The 21432-nt window shown below is 41.0% G+C and overlaps 1 protein-coding gene across 12 annotated transcripts in view; it reads left to right on the top strand.

Annotated features, from left to right (window-relative positions):
* The window catches only part of FREM1 (FRAS1 related extracellular matrix 1), a 148837-nt gene that overhangs the window by 50128 nt on the left and 77277 nt on the right, over positions 1-21432 (top strand). For all 12 annotated transcript variants that reach the window (XR_010382638.1, XR_010382643.1, XR_010382639.1 and 9 more), the window contains 7 exons: positions 1004-1146; positions 5654-5850; positions 6555-6645; positions 8093-8260; positions 11903-12111; positions 14442-14535; positions 17573-17825. Coding sequence is in view for 5 of the 12 variants with exons in the window: in XM_064490198.1 (XP_064346268.1) it covers positions 1004-1146; positions 5654-5850; positions 6555-6645; positions 8093-8260; positions 11903-12111; positions 14442-14535; positions 17573-17825 (1155 nt within the window). In the remaining 7 variants the exon portion in view is untranslated. The remainder of the gene's footprint in view (positions 1-1003; positions 1147-5653; positions 5851-6554; positions 6646-8092; positions 8261-11902; positions 12112-14441; positions 14536-17572; positions 17826-21432) is intronic.

The raw sequence follows: 21432 nt of genomic DNA on the forward strand, positions 1-21432 counted from the left end.
CCAGTGTCCACATGGTAGAATGAACTCCCCAGAATGGATGCCACCAGTGTCTGTGTCCTCAGGGTGAGCTGCGATTGTCTTCTGTCTCTCCAGGAGACTCTTCAAGATCAGCAGGCAGGTCTGATCCAGGTTCCTGTCAAATAACTGCTTCTTCCCTGGGTCCTGGAATACGTGAGATTTTTTGTGTGCCCTTTAGGAGTGAAGTCTCTGTTTCCCCCAGGCCTCTGGGACTCCTGAAAATAGCCTCACTGGCCTTCAAAGTCAAATGCTCTGGGGCTCTTCTTCCCAGTGCAGGACCCCCAGGCTGGGGATCCCAGCATGGGACTTGGACCCGTCGCTCCTGTGGGAGAGCCTCTGCAGCTGCAATTACTCTCCCATTCGTGCATCGCACACCGGGGGTATGGGACTGACTACATTGCAACCCAGCCCTTCCTACCCATCTTATTTCCTTCTTATGTCTTTAGTTGTAGATCTTTTCTGGTAGGTCCTGGTCTTATTTGTTGGTTGTTCTGCAAATAGTTGTATTTGTGACATGTCTGTGAGAGGAGGTGAGCTCCGGGTCTCTGTGTTCCACATCTTGGCTGATCAATGTTTCTTGAAAATATTTTTCTAATGCCAATTTTCTATATAGCAAGACAGATTTTTTAATTACTTAAAAGCTTTGATAAAAAGCATTTAATATAGATTCGTTGAACAAACTACTATAGATAAAATAGATAAGCAACAAGATTTACTGTACAGCACAGGGAACTATGTTCAATATCTTGTAATAATCTATAATGGAAAATAATTTGGAAATATATGTATAACTGAGTAACTCTGCTGTATGCCTGAAAGTAACACAATATTTAAATCAGCTGTACTTAAATTAAAAAAAAAAGATTCCTTGGGTATATACAATGTACTAAGCAGGGAGTACTTTTGAAGATAAATCCAATATTAATATACCGCAATACCTGGCAGGCTGTTAATAAAAGTGTGTGGTGTTTTGTGGACCCCATAGGCTATCCTGTCCCTGGCTTCCTTCAGAGGGACCTGTTCAATGGCATCATTTACTATCGTCACTTTGGTGGAGAGATCTTTGAAGATTCATTTGAATTTGTCCTGGGGGACAGCCATGAACCTCCGAATCTCTCAGTGCCACAGGTAAGAGTCTACCTCTGAACACTTTCCCAAAGTCTTGTGCACAGATACCAATTCTGGAAGATGTTATTAGAAACTACATGAGAACAGATTTCAAAGTTTGAGGAGCAATGGATTAAGCAAAATTAAGTCAGTTTCTCTGCAACGTAACTGCTCCATCATTTACTTTTCCAAAGAGTTATGCAAATTTCCATGTGTGCAATGTTTCCAAGATTATTTAACCCGGGGACCCTTTTATACAGAGCATTTCTGAAAATTTGCTCGCTTCATAACACTTAGGAAAAAACACTGACTTTTTTATGTTTAGTGGTTTAAATTACAGGCTCTGTAGTTAGACTGCCTATGTTTTTCTCTTGTCCTTGACATTAACTGACTTGTGCCTCAGTTTCTTCACCTGTAAAACAGGTAAAACAACTTCCTTAAAGAGTGATTGTGAGGGTGAGTGACTTAATACATAAAAAGTACTGAGAACTTTATAGCACATAGTAAGTGCTCATGAATATAACTATTTATTATTGCTTTTGAAGAACACAGTTTTACTACCACTCAAGGATATTATTTAAACATAGAATACAAAAATAGGTAAGGAACCACCATCCTATAAAAATGACAGAAAAGTAAGAGTCTGAACAACCATAAAGGGGTAGATTCCTTGCAAGGAGAGGATGATTGGTGGTAGGGACAGAAAAAAGACATCTGAAAATAAATGTCACCCACCATATATCGTTCTTTCTACTAGGCATTTAAAACCTATTATCTTGGAAGTTAGCATGTTTGGGGATCAAAGCAAATTTTGAACCTGTTTTAGAATGACTAAAGCATGTGTCCCTATTGGCTATATAATATCATCTCATATTGTCGTGGTCACTGACGTTAGCCAATGCATAGATGGTGAGCTATTCATCTGTTTGCCAAGACAAAGGTAGCAAAAGAGGGTGATCAGGAAGAATGATGTTGGGAGCCCAGAAACTGAAGGAATTAGGTGATTCCTGTTAAGAGGGAATGGAAAATGAATGAGAAAATTCTCAAATCATTTGTTTGACAAAAAAAAAAAAAAAAATCAATTCCTTTACAAATAGCAGCCTCTTCTTTTCATCAGTGTATATAATTATGCCATTTCTAGATTAGATTTTTGCTTGAGACCTTAGTTGACTTGATAACCCAAAATGGATACTAGTAATAGGATTTATTTCTAAATCTTCTGTTGTATCCATTCAAACTGAGCTGTATTTCTGACTAGAATACTGTATCACTTTTAGCAAATTCTAGGTCTTTTTAAAAACAGAAAACTTAGGACATCTTTTTACTTTTCTGCTGTTGTATGCTTTATGGTTCATATTTTTCATACCCAGAAATACAGATGTCCGTTCCCTCTATAATAAAGACCACAGTAATGAAAACTTTATTGAAACAGAATTATTTTAAAATCTTGGCACAGAAATCAGACTATATTCTACAGAATATCTGAACAGAAGGTGGAGTGGGCAAAACTAGCATCGGGTATCATTCCTGGGGGTGAGAAACAGCACTGGATAATCTCAAAGGAAGATGCAAAAGAAGGAATCAGGCAGGAATCAAAGCTCAGGGCAGAGAAGGGGTCCAGAACCCAGGTCTACAAGAAAGGCTTCCTCCAGCCAGTGGAATATCATAGGGTGAGCCGGATGCTCATGGTCACCGTTAGTCATTGTTACTTCACAGGCTGATTTGTCACTTTATGTTGTGACTCCCTCCAAATCCGTCTGCGGGTGCTTGTGGCCGTAAGTAGACTGGAGGCATGCAGGGGAAGCCAGCAAGCAAGAGCCCAGGGAGTGGGACGGGCGCTACTTTTCCTCTGCCTGGGATGGGTATTTAATTAGGTTTTTTTTTTGTTTTTTTTTTTTTAACAACCACGTTTCAGTAAAATGAGAATACTTTATTTCTCGATGGAGTTTGTTAAAATAGGATTTTTTTTTCACCCACAGAACACACACATAGTAATTATTGGAACATGCATAAATATGTAAAGACACATCAACTTAGGCGATCATAACGCATGTTGAAAAATGTGCCCAGCAAGAATTACTACTGGGGTATGAAAAAGCCTGCTTGTACATTCTTCTTATACAAAGAACACATTGGAGAATAAATTAGCATAGAAAATGGTCTCTTTGAAGGCACAGTAAATATTGTTTCCTTATTAAATCCAGTTTTGCAATGAAGGGGAGCCTCACTGATTCACACCATGCCTGGTAGGTCCCAGAGAGAATTTCTGAACTTTGTAGATTAGCAAAAAACTATAATTGGAAAAAGAAATCCTGACACAGATTCCAGGAGACTAGAGAAATGACTGCCATTGTGTTCCTTATTTTGACAACTGGCTTTAGTTTTTAATTATTGAAATGCTTCATAATGGAGTTGTATATATGCTGTATGCTTTTGTAAAAGTAGTGAAGAATGAAGACAGGGAATTAATTTATTGAGCACCTACTACCGGGTACTACTCATTGTGCTATTAGCTATCTCATTTGATCCTGACAACACTTCACTGTAATAGCTGTCATTACCATTCCCAATGTACAGAGAGAAAAACAGAGCCCCAGAGGGGTCAGTGATTTGCCCCAGGCAGCAGAGCTTGTCGGTGGCCGAGCTGATGTTCCAGTCTTTCCTGTATCATAGCCAGAGCTTAACCATGTTTGAGTTTCTGCCGTGTGTTAATTTAAAAAAAAATTCTCTTCATTTTCAAATTGGGTATTGGGAACATCTTTATCTTAGAAAAACTGGCATTGCTGATCTGTGCTTCAGTGACAGTATGAAAATAAATCAAAGCCAGAGTAAGAATACTTTCACGCATCAGGTGTACAGAGACTCACGATGCCAAGCCAGTGTACTGTTTCAAGAGAGAGGAATTGTTTTCTCAGAATCATTTGTGGATTATTGTAAAAAGAAATAAATGTGATGGTAAAACCTGTTTGGTAAAGCGTCTGTGTCCCCTTGCAAGATCCAAACCTGTGAATGTTTGAAAAAATTCTTAGAATCACAAATAGGGCATGTTGACTCATTCAGTTACCAAATGCCGACAAAGAGCCTCCTACCTACAAAATACTATGCCGGATATGGTGCAGCTACAGAAATGAACAAAATATTTATTGAGCGTGTACTATGTGCCAGACATTTTTATATACATGGTGATATTTCGATCCTTAGAAAATTCTGTTAGGTCGTTGATATTATGCTTAATTTACAAATAAGAAAACTGAAGTTCAAAAAAGTGGAGTGACTTGTTGAAGATCAATAACTACTTGGTGGTAGACGCAGGACTTGAACTGTGTGTTCACTGCCAAATTCCCTGTGGTTTGCACCATACTCTGACCCTCCTGACTTAGGGAACTTTCGATCGAGGAGAAACTGACATATAAACTACTAACTAATAATACAAGACCATGAAATAGTGATGTTTGCCTAGGGATAAGCAAAATTCAGGAGCAATTAATTCCAACTGAGAAACTGAAGAACATATCAAGAGCAGCCTTCAAGGGTAAGAAAGACTCAGGTTGTGGGAAAAAGCAGGAGATAAGCACTCCAGACTGAAGGAGCAGCGTGATCCGAAGCACAGAGGCATGTTTGGGGTCTGGGACTGGGTCCGCTGAGGGTAGCCAGGGTGCTGGGCATGTGTTGAAAGGAAGTAAGAGATAAAGTTGAAAAGTAGGGTGTGTCTGTACTGTGAAGGGTCTTGAATACCATGCTAAGAAATTTGAATAATTCTATCCCTCCTGGGTGATGGTTTAAGAGAAAGTAACTTGATTTGACTTGTATTTCTTAAAAAATAACACCAGAAGGGGCAGGGTGTCGCTCAGTGATAGAGGGCATGCTCAGCATGCACCAGGTCCTGGGTTCAATTCCAGTAACCCCCTTTTAAAAAAAAATAACACTAGAGGTATGAAAAGTCAATTTAGTTAGTGGAGTTAGGGCTGATGAAAAGCTGTTGAGACAATGTAAGGAAGAAATTATGAGAGCTGGAGTGAGGCCAGGAGCAGGGGGAATGACAGCTGGGGAGGGAGTGGAGTGCGGTCACTGTTTAGAAAATTTTCTAAGTACAAACTCTGGGACTTGGCGAGGTGTTGTACGTGGGTAGAGAAAGAGGAACCAAAAGTTCTGTCAGGGTTTCCAGGATCTTTGACTGAGGAGAGGGAGGTAGAGGAACCACAGGTTGTTGGAGAAGGGGAGATGCAGAAATAAAACCAGGAACATACTTCGTGTATCACATCCCCCTTCAGTAGCACTCTGACTGCATGAACTACAACTGTGACAATTATGTTCTTAAACTAAAATGAAAAATGGGTGGAGAATGTTCCATTTTTAGCTCATGGTCTTAATAGCTCCTGAATTATTTCAGTAGAAGTATTTTTAAATGGCAGTTTTTGAAAATCATCTTAACTGTGACTGGATGCCGGTGGGGGTGCTTTTTCTTGGTGGTTTTGTTTTGTTTTGTTTTTGGTATTTCAAATTAATGGTACAGATAATTTCTTTCCAGGTAGTAACAATCCATATCACTCCGGTGGATGACCAGCTTCCAAAAGAGGCTCCTGGAGTTTCTCGGCATTTGGTTGTCAAGGAAACCGAGGTGGCCTACATAACTAAGAAGCATCTACATTTTGTAGATCTGGAATCACATGACAGGGAGCTGCTCTACACAATTACAACGCCTCCATTTTTCCCCTTCAGCCACAGGTACCTCTATGAAAAGTCATCACCTGGGCAATTAGTTGAGGGCTGGGATCCAGGATTGAATCGAAAGTGTCAAAATATAATACTGTACTGTGGTTTGGTTGCTTTCTTGGTCAGACATGAACTTATAGTCAATTCAGCATTTATTCTAATCTCAAACTTATCTCACACATCACTTCAGAAGCTGTATTAATTGCTAAGTGACAAGCAGCTTGCAGTGTCTTCAACTCAGGAAGGCTTAAAACAGTCTTTAATCCCCTTTTCTAAACAGAATGTGTGTGTTTTTTTAATTTTAGCGAAACTTATTGAGTCTTCATAACATTTATAGATATTGCAGGCCACAAAATGGTCATATTCTATGATTCCAATCCAGAAGATGGCATGAATATATGATAATGAGGAAACATTTTTGGGGGGGGTGTCTAACTACATCTCACTGTAGTTAGATTCCCTTCCATGATGTCAGCGTAGAAATGTTGTACATACTTTTTGTGGTCATGATGAGAATAGCATTGACGATACTAGACTTAAAGTTAGAACCACCCCACCACCCCCTCCCTGATATAAAGAGAGAATATAAAAATGGAACATTTGAGTTCTTCCTACACTGAACTCTTTTAGCTTTAGAAAATTTGGTTGTGGGCTATTTGATTTAATTTTTCTTACCTGGAAAATGAGCTGATGTGTTCTCTTATGTTTTTCATTAGACACCTGGATGCTGGAAAATTATTTATGGTGGACAGCATACCAAAGCTCATCAAAAATCCTGCAGCTCCTGGGTTGAAGTCATTCAGTCAGGTAGGATGCTATGCTCAAATGTTGAGAAACATGATGGAAGTGTTCTCTGAGAAGGTATGGCACCCTAGCATTGCTGTCAAGAATATTGGCCTTTGACACCTGTCGCAGGCAGCAAATACTTGATGTCTGTATTCTTTCCGCTTCCACATTTCCATTAAACACATGACATCTATTTGAAAATGCTTAAACTGGATATGATTGCAGAATATTGTTAAAGGTCAACACAGCCTTTTGCATTGATTTAGGTAGCCCAGCATCTGACAAAGCTAATGTGTTTTCTAGAACAATCACAGAGAAAGAGTTTTTTGTATGTTTTTTTTTTTAAAGCAAACTTGTCTAAGCCTCTTGCTAGAGAAAGATGATCTGGGTTAGGGCTCTGATTTAGGGACGTGGTGCATATATTTTTATTCCATCAAATTCGATTTACCCAGAGTCCTACTGTGCTACCGTCCTAGGGCTGCCATAGCAAAGTACTAGGTAGCTTAAAAGGACCAAGACATATTGTCTCACAGTTCTGGAGGCTAGAAGTCTGAACTCAAGGTGTTAGCAGGGCCGCCATCCTCCAAAACCCTGTTGGGGAGTCTTACCTCTTCACAGCGTGTAGTGGTTTGCCAGCACTCTGACATTCCTTGCCTGGTAGACCACCACTCCGCTCTCTGCCTCTGTCACCCCATGGCTGTGTTCGCCCTGTGTCTCTCTCTTCTTATAAGGACACAAGTTGAACTGGATTAAGGCCCTCCACCCCACTCCAGTGTGGCCTCACCTTGACTTTACTAATCACATCTGCAATAGCTCTATTTCCAAGTGAAGTCATGTGCAGGGGTGCTGGGGGTTAGGACTTCAACACATCCTTTTTTGTGGGGGACACAATTCAACCCACAGTATCTACTGCCTTCCAAGATCCTTCATTAGCCCTCTTCCTACTCCTGTGGCCTCCACTCCGAAGACCCCACTGGGGTCACAGTAATGGTGAGGGGTGCTCACGCAATAGCTACCCCTGTGGTTTAAGGTGAATTATGCTGAATCTCACTGTAGTTGGAGGTTTAAATGAGTATGTCAACCCATGTGCTAAGTACTATTATTTTATTATTTTTTTTCATTTTATGTAGGTAAGGACACGGAGGCCTCTCAAGTTTGAATAGCTTGCCCAATATCATACCACTATTTTATGGTGGAGCTGGGTTGAAATTCAAGTCTCCCATCTTTTATAGAGTTGCCTGGCGTCAAGCCCTTGACATAGTTACCTAATTTCTCTTGTTCTTTTCCCACCGGACTTTAGAAAATGCCATTTGTAAGATAGAGCTTTTTAGAATCTTCAGAGTGATGATGGTGGCATTGACAGCGTTCCATATGCATTAACACGGCGGGTCCCTTTAGACCTCGGTCTCTAGAAGTCCCTGGTCCTTGCACACCGGCGCCCACACGGCCCTGTTGGTTTGCTCTGCAGCACGCTGTGAACTATATGAAAGTTGCCTACATGCCTCCCACGCAAGACATAGGCCCCCGTCCCCGACACGCCCAGGTTGCCTTTTCCGTCAGTAACCAGCGCGGCGGCGCTTTGTACGGCATCTGCTTTAACATCACGATCCTCCCGGTGGACAATCAGGCCCCTGAGGTACGTATGAAAGTTGGTATGAGACGTGGAAAGGAGGGAAGACCTAAGGAAAGAAAGATTTTTTAAGACTTACTCGAAATGCTACCTTTTCTTTAGGCTGTTTCCAAGAACTTGTTTATTTTCCAGCTACAGCGTAGGGAAAAAAAGGGGGATGGGGGGGCATCCTTCACCTCCCATGAGACTTTCTATCTAAAAGGTGGTATTTTCCAGTTGCTAGATTTGGCATTATTTTCAAAGCTTTATCAAAATCTCTTTCATTTCCTTTCCTTTCTGCTGAGTTTCACGTGTTGATCAGGGGAAGGGGATTAAATTAGGAGTCTCTTAGCAACCAGCTGGGCTCGCTTGCTTGCTCTCCCCGCAGGCCAGCTATGCTGCTCCGTAATCTAAATAAGCTCTTTAATTTTCCAAAATGAGTTAAGCCAGGCCCTTGCATCCTATCCTGTTCCCCTCCTCAATGTTTGTATAAGCTTGAAAGCCCTCGGGTCTCTCATTAAAACCAAAGTACAAAGGCGGTGCTACCTCGTGTGTCTTATCTGCGAGGCTGGGATTCATCCCAAGAATTTGTTCCACACCCACCCCCGCCGGCTCCCCATGAGAGTGCTAAAGGTAACTAACGTGGCTATTCCTAGGCTTGCTTTTTCCCCTCCACAGCGGAAAGACAAAGTGTGATTACCCATTCATTAGGACCCGGAGGGGACTAGAACTAACACACGTCTCATCCCTAAGGAATGAGCCACCTTCCCAGGTCCCCGCCTGGAACACAGCCCGGAGAGCACCAATGTTCCCGTTCCTGCTCACTCCTCACCATCTCTGCACTTACTGAGAGTCGTGGGGCAGGGGTCTCACCCCGAGGGGCCAAGGAAGGGGCTTACCCAACCCACGGAGCTGTTCTGATGTATCTAACCAATATTTTAAAATAATGAGTGGCCAACACTAAAACATCGGGAGGTTTCGGATCCAGTCTGGATTTCTGGCTTCTCTTGAAAATTGGGAAGCTCTGGCAACACCGAGCTGATATACCCCTGCCCCCCAACCCCCTGCCGCAGTTGGACAGGGCACGTTCTCCAGTCACCAAAGTCCCCCCGCCCCCAACTCATAACACTCATTTACGTCACTGGCTTACAATTTTGGGTAGAAGAGGGGCCCAAGAACTCACACAAAAGAATCTAAGCTCTGTTCTCCGCCTCCTTCCCTGTTAGGGACCAGATCGCATTCTCTGTAGAAAAAATAGTTTAGAATGTCTGTTAATTTGATTAGATTTTATTCAGACCTTCCTTTTCTGTATATGAGCTACATGTCGTGAAGTAGACCAGCATCTGAAAAAGCTAACGTGTCTTCTAGAACAATCACAGAGAAAGAGTGTTTGGTGGTGGTGGTGGTGTTTTTAGTGCAAATTTGTCTAAGCCTCTTGCTAGAGAGAGATAATCTGTGGAAAAAGCCAGACAGGGTGAAGTGAACTGTTTCCTCCATCACTGGAAGGTAGATGGAATAGCTAGGACCTGAGGCTTAAGTGGCCTAGTGGTTTCTGTCTTTTTTCTACAGTGTGTGGGACAAATGAAACAGTGCCTTAGAGAACTGAGAACAGTCGAAATAAAATTAAATAAATTGCTTCAGTGAAACCGGTCAGGAGTGCGGTTGCCTGGAGTGAAATACTCACAGAGAGCTGGGCTGAGTGAAAACCACTAGGCGATCTGGGCGCCACGCTAACCTCAAGTTCCAGAAACGGAAGCCCTTGGGTTCAGGCAGGGACTGGGAAGTGAATGATTGATGGATGGGAGCAAATTAGCCTTATGCTTTTAGTTTTTGAAAGTTGTCCTAAGATACACGTGTATTTAAAAATCATCTAGGGGCCACGTGTATTTCTTGGAACTTAGCCTCGTGGGCTATCATTGATGTCACTCAGGACAACATGAGGCCAGCAGACGTGCAGTGTGTCTCAGTGATAGTGCTTCTCTCTAAGTAAGAGCTCCCTTTCTTTCTTTCTCCTACAAACAGTGAAAAGGTAGGTTTGGTAAAATGAGAGTTTGGTACTGGGAAGGATGAGAGTGAGAGGTGGGGGAGGAAAGGCTCTTTATGTTTTCCTTTGCTGGTGGAAGTAGTTTATTAAAGAATACGAGGCAGCTGTCCCAGCGAGGTTGGCTTCATCATTTTCATGATTCAAAGGGCTGCCCCGGGCTGGGTGTGCTCTGCTGGATGGGGAGATGGTGCTGGGCTCAGAGTGGAGGCTGTGATTTCTGGTTCATTTCCTTTTCTATGCCTGTTTCTCGGCCCTCCCTCTTTACCAGCTCTTTCCTTGGGACACGCTCTTCTTTCTGGGAGCAGCAGCTGCTCTGGAAGGAGTTGCTGCTTCCTTGGACAGCACTGTGTCCTCACATTGGCAGGACACTCACCGCAGACCGTCCGTACGGGCCTTCACAGCTTATGATTTGGTTCCTCAAATGTCTCTGCTTGTTTTTGCTTCTGTGTAGTAATAAAAAGTGGGGAAAATGATATATTAAACAAAGATAGTAGATTTTCTTACTGTAGGGTCTCAGAGCATTGAATATGCTCACGAGTCTTATAAAATCTCCAAGGTGTCACATTGTATGTGACTATTTTCTTTTATATTTTTTTTAAATTGAGGTATAGTCAGTTTACACTGTGTCAGTTTCCAGATACAGCATAATGTTTCAGTCATATATATATACACACACACATATATATTCATTTCCATATTCTTTTTTATTATAGGTTACTACAAGATATTGAATATAGTTCCCTGTGCTGTACAGAAGAAACTTGTTTATCTATTTTATATATAGTAATTAGTATTTGCAAATCTCGAGCTCCCAATTTATCCCTTCCCACCCCACCCGCTTTCCCACCAGTAACCATAAGATTCTTTACCATGGTGTATGCGACTATTTTCTAGACGTGTTTGACCATGGAACGCTTCTTGCCAACTCCCAATGTGTGATAAAATATCCCAAACCCTTCATACTTACTTTTTACTTTCAAACAGATCTTTAGTCGTTTGAGCAGTGAGTTTTCCTATTGTAGAAAATTATCTTTATGGCTTTAATATTTCAGTCTCATGTTTGAATAAATCTGTTTCCTATGGAATCTTCAATTTCTAGCCTTCAATTTCCCTCTTCCGCTTCTGTCTCACCACCCTGACACTTAAAAGCTCCAATCAATCTCCCAAGTCTTGAGGAATTTTTAGGGTGAAGAAAAGAGATGGAGTCTTTAGGGGAATTTGATACAGGTTTCATTCATTTTGTAGAGTAAGGTAAGACTATATCAGGCAATAGTAGGTGTGGACATGATGGTGAATGTTACTATTTTCTCAGTTTAGCACCACTGACGGTAAATTTGATTGCTGCTTCTACTGCACTAGGTCTGAGATCAATGAAGTGTAGATACTTTCAGGTTTCTAGATCTGCCTTGTTCTTTGTGTACATTGATGCTTAGAATTGGAAGCATTTAGTTAAAAACATTTTCCAGCCAAGATGTTCAGCTATGGACTTGTCCCCTTCAGCATTTTCTTGAAAAATTGATTGACATGTGAAGACGATACTAGAAGTTTTCTATTGATTTAATGAGCTCTGTCTTCAGGTATACTTCATAGCACAACGATTTAAATGTTTCCTTCCTTCTTTCTAGGTATTTACCAACCCTCTAAGAGTGGCTGAGGGAGGTCAGTGTGTCATCAGCACAGAGCACGTCCTGGTTTCCGACGTGGACACCAAACTGGACAACATTCGCCTCTCCCTGCAGAGACAGCCTCGGCATGGAAGGGTGGAACTGAATGGACTTCCTCTAAACACAGGGGCCACATTTTCTTGGGGAGATCTCCATGCCTTAAAAGTTAGGTCAGAATATTTCCTGGCTTCTTTGTCTTCCGTGCTCTGGCTCCCATCTGAATCAATTGTGAGGCACTGTAAGAAGTTTGTCTGATTCTTTCAGGGATACCAACATGCCACTTGGGATTTTCAAGGGTCAGTTGAAAACTAGAAATGACAAACCTTTCATTTTCCCTCCAGACATTTTGTTTCCCTCTGGCTTGCTGTACCAGTGGGAATGACTTAATGAAAATTTAAACAACAAAAATTTAATTACCACGAATATAAAATTTGCTGCATCTGCACATATCACAGGAGGTAGCAGTCAACCTGGACGAATATAGTCTGAAATAATCGATAAGGCTAATCTGCATAATTGAACTCGCCTGTAAGAAAAGGCAGTTTTATAACCCTGGAGACTGTGGAATAGAATTCTGTTGATCGATGTCTTTAGTATAAATTTTTATTTCATTCTACTTGGAGGGGTATTTGTGGGCAAACAAGTAGGGTAGTTTGGGGAGACAGGACATGGACTTGTCCTTGGGTCTCTTACAGTCAGGAATGGAGTAACCCCTGCCTCATGGTCCTACAGTAGTTCCTATCACCGTGAAGACGGTCATTTCTTCTCCTCAATGGAGCTATGTAAGAAACCTTTCTATAAGATCTAGTAAAACACCTTCTCTGTGAAATAATGTAAGGTACTCAGGTAGACAAACATACTGGTTAATTTCTCACTTATATAAGTTCAAATTATAAATAGGAATTTTGGGCTTTTTGATGAAGTGTAGTAGAAGGGATTAGGTATTAAATGCTTAACTCCACATTTGAAAGTTGACTAGGAAGAGGAATTTGTGTACAGAAAGACTATTTTCATCCGACAGACTCGCTATACTGCTTTATTTACAGCCTTTTCACTACTCTTATCCTCATTAAAAGTTCCCTTTTTTCAAGATCTCAGCTCTTACATTCATGTTAGAAAGAGAACTCTGTTTAGGTAATTCTTCCTAGGGAGTGAATGATGGATAGAAAAAGAAAATGTCAGTATTTGGCAGCACATATAGGTCAAGCATTCTTCTAGACGCTTGCAATTTTTTTTTCATTTAAACTTCACAGCAACCAGCCTGACAAGGTAGATGGCTCTGTTCTCATGTTAGAGTTGAATTAACTAAGGCGCCAAGAGGTTGAGGTCACCCAGCTGGTATATGGAGGAGCCTGGTTTTGAAAGAATTTCTAACTCTACAGCCATGCCTTTGGATGTGTGCTCCTAGACCTACTTGGCCCCTCTAGGGATATTAACACGGTGAAATAGAGTGATCACATTACGACATCTATTTTTGATGAAAATATCGGGGAGCATGACAAAATAAAGTGCAGGGAGCAGTGTCGGGAGGGAAAGGGAGTAGGAGGTGTGCTTTCTCCGCCACTGGAAGCAGATCCCAGACTTGAATCCCTAGCCAGTGTATGTGTGAGTCTCATCCTGAGTAAAATACCTTTTAACCCTGGAATTATTTCACATATAAATGCTATATATGTTCAATATACTACACTATTTTTAATACAACTTTTAATTTCATTTGCTAGAACTTACTTCCATAACCGAGTACCTTGAACACATTGTTGATAAGCTAAAACTCTGGCTCAACTCAACAGCTGTTTAGAACTTACTGCGTATCACTACAGTGGGCTGGAGAGTAAATGGAAAGTCTGGAATTAGACAATTCCTTTAAGAAACTTGACCAAGAATGAAAAGAAAATAGGGCCTAGGCTAGACCAAGAAAAAATATTTTTAGGACTGGGGAGATTCATGAATCTTTATACATTGAGAGGAAAAGAGCTGGTAAATGGGAAAGGGAAAATGGTGGGAGAGAGGCAATGAACAATCTGTAGATAAAGTTTTAGGGAAGAGCTGAATAGGTCCAGAGCACAGGCAGGAGGATTAGCCTTCAAAGTGGTGGGGGAGGGGGGGACGGAAACTCACCGAAATCCACGCAGCGTCCCATTTTCACCTGCCTATCACTCAGTCTCGGTGTCCCCTTGGCCCCAGGCAGTGTTTTCTCTAAGTACGTAAAGCTACACCAGTTGGTTCCCATTGTTACAATGACAGCTCAAAGGGCTACTTTTTGATCTGGGGACAAATTATGAGTGCACAGGACACATTTTTCCAGGGTGGAGTAGTTTCACATTCAGAGATACTTCAGCAGTTAAATATGTGACTTCATGATTATGCTGGGTTGGTTTTTTTTTGTTACTATTTACTTATTGAACATATGGCCCAAACCATGGAAAAGCTCTTGTGACGGGAATCTCAGTGCAGCCTCACAGTGGCCTTGAGAGACTAGTGACAATTGTCGTCCCCACAGGTATCAGCATGATGGATCTGAGGTACTGCAGGATGACATGCTTTTGGAGGTCACAGATGGCACAAACCCAGCAGAATGTGTGCTGTACGTAGAGGTACGTAGAAAGGTTCCTCCCTGGTTCATATAGAAATGGGGTTTCTGGTTTGGAAGCCCCTTAGGGTCTCTCTGATAGAAATTGAAACACACAGACTCCAAAGCAAGAAGATGCCTGCTTATGTCTTTGAGTGTGTCGGGACAGGCAGCAGAGAGCAAAGTTATACTGGTGGAATGGGCATACTGGTTTCTCACTCCAGTCCATTTAAAGGTAGACCTACTCTGATCTCAAACCCAGAGCCTTAATTTAAGGCTGTGAATTCCTGTACTGTATGCCGTTGCCCTGAGATGATCATTTTTCCCATTTTGACAAATGAAGGAAAATCTGCACATAAAGGCTGAGTACGTGCTCAAAGTCCAGGTGGGAACCTCGAGTTTCTTTGTTGAGTGACCATCCAAGTCCACAAGCATAATTCATAGGATTTGCAGGTATTTTTTTTTTGTTGTTGTTGGTAATTTAGGAATGTCTGCAGAAGACTTATCATGCTTCTTGAGACCCACTAATTATTTTTACAGTAACAAATTCTATTTCTGTTTGAATTTTATCAGATCTTTATGATGTAAAATTATTATTAGTAGTAATAATGTGTTTGTAAGATATTTTATAATTAATAAGAATTATTGATAATTAGTATTTTTTAATTAATAATAATAATTAAAAACGATCACATCCATATAGTGTTTTAAGAAATAAACAGAGAGGGAATGGTCACCACTTTATAGCAAAGGAAACTTAGGTCCGAGAAGGCTCAATAACTTGTCCGAAACCATTAGCTTGACTGTGTGGACCTGGCTGGCATCTCCGCTCTGGTACCTAGGCCAGCGTTCCGTCCTCCTCACCATGGCCACTGTTCTAAACTACCAGGTGACTGTAACTATCACTCTTGCTAACATTTCTGCATGTTTATTCATGCCAGTCACCACCTGGAGACCCTTCCTTCCATTTTTCCACTTAATTCTTATGCCAGCCTTATATCTACATGAAAAGCAGTTATATTATTTCAGCTTCAAAAAGGAGACTTTCCTTCACTGGCAGACTTGTACATATAGAAAAAGCTTTTAGAGTTACGTTTTTTCTCGAATTTTAGGTAAAAAATCCAACCCTATCTCCTATCCATGACCATCTTATTAAGGACAAGCAGTGAATTTGAGGAAAAATCTGTTTTAATTGTTAACTTTTTAGACAAAAGTGCAAGGCCTTTGAAAGCCAGTTGGAGGTACAGTCAAAATTTGGACAATTATGTGTGATTTTTTTTTTTTTAAATCCAGGAGGAATGCTTTTAACTCTCTTGCTTCCATGCATTTGAAAGCTGAGGCTATTTTGTGAATTGCTGCACAATGGTTATCATGAATGTACTGGAGAGATCGACCCGGGGGGATCAAGCACAATAATAAAGGGATCTTTAATGAACCTACTCAGAGGACTTGAACAAAGATACTGTTTCCTAATAAGTTAATAAAAAATAGAATAGAGTATTGCATACTTTTTCTACCTTTAATTAAATAAATAAGCCTGGGTTTCTATCACCCCATCACTCTACCTGTTAAAGGAAAGTGTCAACATAATTTCATGTATATTTTTTGTAGAGTTGTTGGCCTTTTGAAATAGCAGGGTAAGTAACCAGGGTAGATATACATAGTTACATTCATACAGTTATTCATTTATTCCATAAATTCATAATAAATGCCTTCTATATGCCAGGTCCTATGCTAAATGCTTGGGGTGTGATGGTGAGCAAGACAAATTAAAGTCCCTGTTCTTTCAGGGCTTTACAGGCAAGGGATGAGGGCAGGCTTTAAGCAGGTTATCATTGAATTAATTAATTAATTAATTAATTAATTAGTTAAAATGTGGATGTGTTCTACCAATAAATGGAACACTAAAAGGCAGTAAACAATAGAAGTTTCTAAGCAAGTCTGAGTTTTCAAGGAAGTCTTCCTGGAGGCATCCGCATGTAACTGGGAGGAGGAGGTAGCCAAGCCAAGAGCTGTGGGGAGCATCCCCGGCAAGGGGCAGGGAGAGGATGCAGAGATGGTGCAGAGAGCTGACGTGCGAGGAGCACTGTGTCTTGGGGTACCAGTGGAAAGGAGTGGCAAAGGCATCCTATTGTGTGAGATGAGGCCAAGACACCACAGGAGAAACACTGGGAAACCATCGAAGATTCCCTCAGGGCGGTGACTTGATGAAAGCTTCATTTTAAAAAGATCACAGTGGCTGAAGCATGGGGGAAGGAAGGAGCGTAGGTGTGAGAGTATTCACAGGCCGGACTTGATAGATAAATGTGCATCAAGTTGTGACTGTGAACTCAGAGGGGGGGGTGCCCTCCATTCCTACTTAGAAGACATCTAAATTTTTTTTTGCAAAATCTTTTTAAATTCAGAGAGCCAGTGTGATCCCATGTGGCTTTCCTTTCCTTTCTACTTGGAGTTTTATTTTCATGACAGTGAGAGCAAAATGTTTTATCAAGTCAAAAGCAGGCCTTGATTGAATGGTTATGGAGTTTCAGATTTAACTCAAAATGTTTGAAATACAACTGCTGCTTATTTTAAGTCCAGAGAAACTTCTTGGGTGGCAGGAAGTTGAGGGTGGAGGAAAGCTTTGTAATCACCCAGTAATTTGAAATAGAAATAACTCCGATGTTGTAAATGTATGTGCGTCAGAGCACCAGGCCCAGATTTCCTCTGGAACATGTGTGGATTTAACGAAGGAGGAGAGGGGCTTTGGGGAAGGATGCTTTATATTACTTTTATATTTTGTCTGTCTAGAAACAAATGACAGCTTTGAGTCCCAAACCATAACAATCCTCTCCCATTCCTACCCAAAATGTCTCTCATGTGGATCATTTCTTACAGGATGCTTCATATGGGGAAAGTTAAAAGATGCAGACTGCTTGGCCAAATTCCACGGCTCTTGTCTCACGTGTCTGGAAGATCGAAAATGCCTGCCATTATTACTAAGAGCTGTGGGTTACCAGGTGGGCAATTTGTCATTGCTTTCTTTTTTCTTGAAAACATGCATTTTTTTTTTCCCTGCCTAGGTGTTCCCTGTAAACGATGAGCCACCGGTCCTAAAGGCGGACCTCACCCCCACGATGCATTGTTCAGAGGGCGAAGAGGTGGTTATCACCTCTGAGTACATTTTTGCTACTGACGTGGACAGTGATGATTTGAAACTGACGTTCATGATTGTTCGAGAGCCTCGGCACGGGACCGTGAGGAAAGGTGGAGTCACGGTGCATCAGTTCTTGCAGGGAGATGTTGTCGCAGGGGACGTGACGTACAAACACACAGGTAAGCGACAACACTTAGCGCTAATCTGAGTGCAAGGACGCAGCAACACGGCGGTCTTAGCCCACTGCTTGCTGTGGGTCTGACAATCTAGCAGTCTAAATGCTTGTTTCCATTAAAAAAGCAGCAACAGCCGTCTGTATCCCATTTTTCAAATATGATCCCCATGGTCAGAAATATTTCTTGACCTCAGTAATACAGTGGATTTTAGAGAGTGCAGAAAGAGCAAGTGTCATCGCTGTTCTGTTCCCCGTGCTACTACACAGACCTTCTGTTCAGCCTGGGTTGTCCTTATCCCTCTTTTGGTCAGTTTGAAGAAGGCTGTTTGACCATCACAGCTTCTGGCTCCATAAATCATAACAGAAATGCCAGAAGTAGACTCCCTAAGATAATTATGTTGTTAATATTAAAATTTTCCTGATTTTCAGCTGGCTTGTAAGAAGTAACTGGTCTGCCCCCCTTTTTTTGGGGGGGGGTGGATATTTAGGTTTATTTATTTATTTATTTACTGACTTACTTACTTACCTGAAGTACTGGGGATTGAACCCAGAACCTCGTGCATGCTAAGCAGGCACTCTACCACTGAGCTATCGCCTCCCCACTTTGAGTTCTTGAAAAGTCAAGATGATGTCTTAGACTTTGTGTAACTTGCCCACAGCAGGTGACAGTGGTGGACACAGATCAGAGATATAGTACATGCCTGTTTATTTGCATTGTAGTTACATGTCTAGTGCTGCCTTGTATTGTTACCCAGGTGACATGTGTGCCTTATGTAGAATGTTCACATAAAGAAAATGTTAATTCAGCATCTGATATCTGCAAGGCACAGGGCTAGGCACTGTGGGCTACAAAGGAATACAATCCAGACCCTGACATGAAGGATTTTTGATTTAAAGAAGTAGACAAACCCATTCGCATGTAAAGATAACACGGTGACACATGGGTACATCATCACATCCTCACCTCTCACACATCTCTGATCTCTGGGCTGTGGGCACTTCGTCAGCGACAGCACCACATACGTCCTCTGACTGACTTTTATAGCTCTCCGTTACGATTTCATGCTTACTCATCCACATGCCTCTCTAACCTGTAAATTCCATGGGAGAAGCATGATTGGGGCTGTGAGGCCAGGTGAGTGATACCAGAAATGAAGAATCAGAATTCAAATCATTTCTTGTTTGAAGAGGCAGAGGGAGAATACTAGCAGTGAGGTGGGGAGGGAACTCAAGGAGGGGGACTGAGATAGCTAGGGATTAATTGGGACACAAGAGAAAACATTTTGAAATAATATTTTCATCTGTACTTCTGAAAACAGTAATTTATTAGGATACCGGTTGTCTCATGGCCAACTAGTGGGGCACATTTTAATCACTCTGCTAGACATCTTTTTTCTTTGCATGGCATCTGCATATCTTCTCTATGTTAAGTCCTAGGAAAGATTTCATTGGCTCTTTCCTTGTCCTGAGGAGCGTGTTCTACTTGCCGGATGTCTCTCAGTGTCTCTCAAGAGTTCACAACTTGGTGCTGCTTTTTGATTTCCCCAAAAGATTTCAAACGGATTAGCAGAAAAGCGATCCAAAGACCAATGGTTGTTGTTTGTTCCATCATTTTAGCATCTTTGGCAGGCTCGCGAGGCAGGGATAAATTAGGGGAGAGGTGAATCTGTCTTCTCTTCCTGTGGCTTATTCAGGTGCTAAACAACACGTATACATATTTATAACTCTCTTCTACAGTGATGCCCATGTAAGGGAGTGTGAACACATTTTTTTTTTCATAAGACCTGGTAGGACATGAGGGCAAGTTACTTCAGATAGACGGTTTTCTGTTTTGCTACTAAATTAGCAGAAATACTGTATTCACAAGGTGTTTTGTTACTTGAATGTTACGTTTCCTTGTAATGTTCACTCCGTTATTCAGTTGGCAGTTATTTAGTGCTGAAGTAGACTCCCTAAGATAATTATGTTGTTAATATTAAAAGTTTCCTGATTATCAACCAGTGACTTCTCAGCAGCTAGCTGAGTAAAGAGGACCACGGTACTGGAGGATGTAGAATTTCAGTGGCCTTATTCTTGAGCCTCTATTCTCTGGTTATGAAGATCACCAGAGAATAATCGCGTGATCATTACTTTGTTTGCTTTCTCTGATTACGAGAATAATACTCGCTCACTGCAGAAAACTTGGAAAAGTACAGCGAAGTTTGAAAACTCACTGTATTTACCTCTTAGACATGATTGCTCTTAACATTTCAGTATTTTCTTTTCTTTTTTCTAACCATGATTTTTAACATAGTTGCAATCACGGTGCCTGTGCAGCTTTATAGATTACTTTTTTCATTTAGATTATCACCTAAAATGTGTATCAAAATATTTATTAAATGTTATCAGGTTATTGTAAACATGTTTTGATGACTGAGTATCTTTTATGTTGTAAAAATACGTGATTAATTTGCTATTCTCCAAACATTAAATATGAAGTTGTTCAAATTTTCTGTTAAATAACACTACAGTTAACGGTTTTAAGTATAAATTGTATCTTTAGACGGTATTTCATTTCAAGGTAGAGAATTCTTCCACCTGTGTTGTAGCCTTTTTCATGGCTTAATCCTCAGCCAAATTTTCCAGATCTTTCTGTAAATGTATCCTATGCGTCTATTAAATTGAAATTACATTTACTGAAAGTACTGTGTTTGCTTTTTTTAAAAAGCTGTTTTCTTTTCCTAGAATGATTTTTCCACTTCTCTTCCCAACTCCCTCTCCCTACAGGTCCTCTCTCCTGTCTCCCAATTCTTTGCCTTATCTGCCTTGTACAGTACACATAGTTTAACGGTCAGTGCAAAGCCGGCAAAGCCATCTGGAAAGACTTCCCTGACTTTCTCTGGCAAGTGTGCCCTGCCCCCATGGCACTGTCAGCCGGCACTCTCTTCCTCCTCTACCCTCAGCACCTGGTACATAATCAGGCTGAGATATATGAATTTTCCATTTAATAGGTAAAAATTGACTTAATAGGAGCAATTTCATATGGTTCTACTTAATATATACACATGTCTGTGATATTCAAATCCAGCTGCATTTCTTTCTCTACTATTAGACTTTGTCAGCTCCTGGCACGTAGTAGGTCTTTGGACATTTTCATCATGTCTGCCTTTTTCTCTCCTGGAGCACGCAGGGCACTAATTGTCTCATAATAGGCATTAAATACATATTTATCAAGTGAATGATGAATAAATAAGCTTTATGCCAATTTGGTTTTTTTATAAGTATGAATAGATAAGAGACGTCTTATTTTTTCACTTTTCCTAAAATTGCAGGTTGATTAATTCTGACTCTCTCAACTTCACTTCTGTTTTTTTTATAAGCCTAGTTTTCTTATCCTTTAATCATTCGTTTTCTCAATAATATCACCTCTAGCTTTTCTTTGTCATTTTTTTTAAGCAGGTAGGACAACGCCAAGCACAATGCTCTGCAGACTTGACCGGTGCGTCTTATGAAGAGGATTGACGCCCCTGATCTTTTGCGCCCTAGTCTCATCAAAACTTCAAACATAATTGCTTCCCTCTTGGCACTTTCAGAGTGATGCCTGAGCATTCCTGAAAGCACACCTGCAGAAC

Source organism: Camelus dromedarius, chromosome 10 (genome assembly GCF_036321535.1).
Source record: "Camelus dromedarius isolate mCamDro1 chromosome 10, mCamDro1.pat, whole genome shotgun sequence".
Classification (NCBI taxonomy): Eukaryota; Metazoa; Chordata; class Mammalia; order Artiodactyla; family Camelidae; genus Camelus; species Camelus dromedarius.